Source organism: Penaeus vannamei, unplaced genomic scaffold, assembly GCF_042767895.1.
Source record: "Penaeus vannamei isolate JL-2024 unplaced genomic scaffold, ASM4276789v1 unanchor1810, whole genome shotgun sequence".
NCBI lineage: Eukaryota > Metazoa > Arthropoda > Malacostraca > Decapoda > Penaeidae > Penaeus > Penaeus vannamei.
This window is the reverse complement of record NW_027214807.1, coordinates 341-5,191: the sequence shown is the minus strand read 5'-3', so window position 1 is coordinate 5,191 and position 4,851 is coordinate 341. Positions and strand designations below refer to the sequence as shown.

The 4,851-nt window shown below is 41.0% G+C and overlaps 1 protein-coding gene across 1 annotated transcript; it reads right to left on the bottom strand.

Moving 5' to 3' along the window:
• Positions 1-1,834: 1,834 nt before the first annotated feature.
• On the bottom strand, positions 1,835-4,382 carry LOC138861161 (CUB domain-containing protein 2-like; the record flags this gene model as incomplete). The annotated part of the gene is given in 5 exon segments (XM_070120032.1): positions 1,835-1,993; positions 2,094-2,294; positions 2,546-2,738; positions 3,212-3,396; positions 4,116-4,382. Coding segments are annotated over 4 exon segments (691 nt in total), but the record flags the coding sequence as incomplete, so codon positions are not given.
• Positions 4,383-4,851: the final 469 nt, after the last annotated feature.

The following is a 4,851-nucleotide window of genomic DNA, read 5'->3' as shown; positions in this document are numbered from 1 at the left end:
ATATATAATATATATATACATATATATATATATATATATATATATATATATATATATATATATATATATATATTTATATATATATGCATATATTTACATGCATATTTTTTTATTTTAACAATTTTGAAAGGTTTATATTTTCATTCCCTAGATGCCTTTAAAGGGTTATCCCCAAAACCCTAATTTTATCTATTCCAATATTTTGAACATTATATATATATATATATATATATATATATATATATATATATATATATATATATATATATATATATACATATACATATATATACATATATATACATATACACACACATATATATATATATATAAATATATATAAATTTATATAAATATATATATATATATATATATATATAGATACATATATATATATATATATATATATATATATATATATATATATAATCAAAATATTTGAATAGATAAAATTAGGGTTTTGGGGATAACCCTTTAAAGGCTAGGGAATGAAAATATAAACCTTTCAAAATTGTTTACATAAAAAAATATGCATGTAAATAAATGCATATAAAGAAAAAGAAAAATAAATGTAGAAAAAAAATAATGGTAATGATAATAAATAAATACAAATAAAAAATAAAAATATATAAAAAAATTTCAAAATTATCAAAATTATTTTTTTTATTGTTATAATCATTATTATTGTTATTACTATTAGTATTATCATTATCATAAATTAGTAGTAGTAGAAATGGTAAAAATGGAAAATATATATACATAGCTCAAAATTATCAAAAAAAAAAACAGTATTTTGGGGACAACCCTTTAAAGTTATCTAGGGATTGAAAATATGACCCTTTCAAAATGGTTTAGATATTATAGGCGTTTTTTTATGTATATGCACGTGTCAGAAAAAGAAGGGAGAAAAAGAGAGTCAAAGGCTGTGGTATCTAGGTACTGTAAAACAAAATTTATTAAATGAAGCAGTCAGTGCCAGTTAGAGTGCATTAAAAGAGAGAAAAGAATTTTTAAAATTTGCGACACACTCAGCAGCAAGAAAAGAAGGATGAGAAGGCCAAATTCCCTCCGGAGGCCTAGCCAAGGAGGCCTTCCCCTGTTGAGTCGAGTGTACAGACCCCTATTTGTCTAATAAATGATTTCCACTTCGAGGTTGAGCTGGACTAAAAATACTATCCGCTCTTCCTCAATTATTCAGGCCGGGAACGGAAAAGAATAGAGTTCTAAAGTGGCACGAATATCCGTGTACCAATCAGCCTTAAGAATAAAAAGCCTGTTGTAGTTCAAGGACAAAATCCGTTGGCCATACAGAAAGCCGTTGACCTCATGATGTAGGTCATTTCAGAGTAAAATAATAGGGTCTTACTTGACCATTTCCCTCTAGAGAAAGCTGTTTCTTAAGAGGTTATGCACTGCCTGAACACGGAGACCGGGGCAAAGGTCCAATAAACCGGGGAGTCGAGGATCATCAAACCTTCTGCCAATATGCAGAAAATACTGGATTGCGCCGAAGTCTACACAGGGGCCCGCCACACCCTCTGGGAATGGGTGAATGATGCCCTTACAAACGGCAATCGCCGTTAGCAGGAAATAAAGGCAAGGAAATTACGAAAAAAAGAAAATAGAAAACTATATAAAGACCAAAAACGGGAACGTCGCTGACAGGCGTCAGACAGACAGACATATAAGCAGAACAAATAGAAGACATGGGAGATGAGAAAGATAAAGCAAGGGATAGATAGGCAAAAAGATACATAGATGAATAGATAGATAGATGAATAGATAGCTAGATAGACAGATATAGATAGATATATATTATATATATTATACTTACTTGGCATGACATGGGCCTCGAAGCCTCTTGCAGTAACGGAGTGGTCGGTTTTGAAGGTGAGTTTCAAGTAGCGGCCGCTCGACTTGAAATGTTTCTCTGCCCACTGAGATCGACGGCAGAGTGTCCGTGTTTTATTCCAAGTTTGACGGCCTTCGATGCCTAAGAAAGAGAAGAACTGGGATGAAAGAGGGAGGCTAAAAGGAAAAGGGAAAGAGAGAAGGAAGAGTGAAATAAAGGAAGAAGATTGACAGTAACCCACCATCATAAACATCTATGCGATCGTAATGGCAAGTTCGAGACTCTTCCAGCTCATAACGCATCCAGATTTGAATGCGGAAGTGTGCGGGAGCCTCCAGCACCCACTCGCAGTTGAGGTTGTTAGCGTATCCTGGGTGGCCTGGGTTCTTTATGACTGTAGAGGATTCGTTGAGCGTCACGAGGAAGGAACAGTTGCTGTCGGCTGAGGGAAAGAGTACAGGTTAGGAGAGAATGGACTGCAGTATCGGTGAATAGTTTGTATAAGCATAGTAAATTTTCAGGGTTTGTTTCTTGGTTTGGGTTGTATAAGATTTTTTCACTGGTTAATTTAACAATGTTAGGTTGTATGGGCATGAAGTCTTTTTTTCTGAATGTCGACGTAGAGGTTGTATGAACGCAAAGTCTTTCTCATCATCAATTATGAGCAAGGATATGCTATAGGTAGATACAAACCTTGCCTGACCATTGCTGAGGGAGGATAAGCCCCTTGGTCGACGGCTTCATAGCGGAACCGGAACCTGGCACCCACGTTATGATGTCCCGTGTGGAACTTGACCGTCGCTACACTCCATCTACTGTAGATAGGGTCTGGAGGTACCTCGTATCCACAGAAAGTACCTATATTTAGATAGTAGCCTGAGAAAACCTGTTAGGGTAGAGAGCACCATAAGGATTATCATACACAGGATCGTCGCGTTGTTTTCATCAAGCTGCATTTGATTTCTTAGAGGTGTAGATGTAATTAAGTTGACAAATTATTATGATGTCTCTAAAGGATATCGAAAAGTATCAGTTTAGATCCTTTGTAAAAGTCAAACCACTTATTACTAATGCCAGGAAAGGCATTATAGAAGTAGGAGCAGCTAGTAATGTGGTTTGACTTTTACAAAGGATCTAAACTGATACTTTTCGATATCCTTTATATATTAGAGATATGTATATATATTAGAGATATGTATATATATGTATATATATGTATATGTATAATATATACACATACACATATATGCACACACACACACACGCACATACATACATACATACATATACAGGTTTCAAAACTCTACAAACTGAAAACAAAATCACCACAGCAGTCTAAAAAGAACCACTGACTCTGACCTGCACAGAGGAGATGCAAGTGTCGTCGACGGGGTTGCCTTCAATGTCCATATCTAAGAAGGTAATGCGGACGACCTTTCTCCAGTGCACCCTTATCTGCCAGGTAATGTCCTCGCCCCTGTACACGTGAGGGTACATAGGGGACACGACCTCTCCGCTGTCCCTTAGGTTGGTCACAGCATGCACTGAGGAGGGGGGAGATGCAGTCAGTATTGTGTACGTGGTGTCTGATTTATCTTTTCTCTCGCAATGTCACACTGTTTCTGTTGTGTTTCTGTTTCTTTGTCTCTCTCTGATTCAGGCTCTGTTTGTATGTCTGTGTGGCTCTGCTTGGTTCTGTCTGTCTGTTTCTGTTTCTACATCTCTCTCTATTTCTCCATCTCTCTCTTTCTCCCTCTCCCTCTCTTATTCTCTCACTGTCTCTCTTATTCTCTCTCACTGTCTCTCTTATTCTCTCTCTCTCTCTCTCTCACTGTCTCTCTTATTCTCTCTCTCACTGCCTCTCTTATTCTCTCTCTCACTGCCTCTCTTATTCTCTCTCTCACTGCCTCTCTTATTCTCTCTCTCTCTCTCTCACTGCCTCTCTTATTCTCTCTCTCTCTCTCTCTCACTGCCTCTCTTATTCTCTCTCTCTCTCACTGTCTCTCTTCCCTCCTTCCCACCCCCTCTCCCCTCCCTCCTTCCCCCCCTCCTTCTCGCCCTCCCTCCTTCCCACCCTCTCTCTCCCTCCCTCTCACCCTCCCTTCTTCCCACCCTCTCTCTCCCTCCCTCCTTCCCACCCTCTCTCTCCCTCCCTCCTTCCCACCCTCTCTCTCCCTCCCTCCTTCCCACCCTCTCTCTCCCTCCCTCCTTCCCACCCTCTCTCTCCCTCCTCCTTCCCACCCTCTCTCCCCCGGTTCCTCACCCAGGCTATATGAGGCGAGGAAGCCCTTGGCCCCCACGCCCGTCTCATCCGACCGGAACTTGATCCAGAGGGAGTCGTGGGCGGTGATGGAGTCCGGGAGTTCGGTGGAGCAGTTGTGGAGTAGCAAGGGTCCTGCAGGATCCCTCTCGTGCACCTCGACGTAGTCTGAGTTGCATCCTTGACTGTTCTCGAGGTCGAATTCCAAGAAGTTGAGTTGGACTTGGTTGCCTGCCGGGGGAGGAAGGGGTTAGATTGGCTTAGAGATGCTGACTGGGTTTTGCTTCGTTCGAAGTGTGTGAGCGAGGCTTTTATATGGATGTGAGATTCGGCAGGTCAAAATACTTTAACAAACACACATACACATAAAGAAAAACGTGCACCCCCCCCCCACACATCCCTCTACACCCCCCTCCCCACACACATCCCTCTACACCCCCCTCTCCACACACATCCCTCTACACCCCCCTCCCCACACACATCCCTTTACATCCCTCCCCCCCCACACACACATACCTTTACACCCCTCCCTCACACACTTCCCTCTACACCCCCCCCCCACACCTTTACACCCCCCCACACACATACCTTTACACCCCCTCCCTCACACACATCCCTCTCCACCCCCTCCCTAACACATACATTTACAGCCCCCTCACACACATCCCTCTACACCCCCCCCCCCCACCACACATACCTTTACACCCCTCCCTCACACACATCCCTTTACACCCCCCCA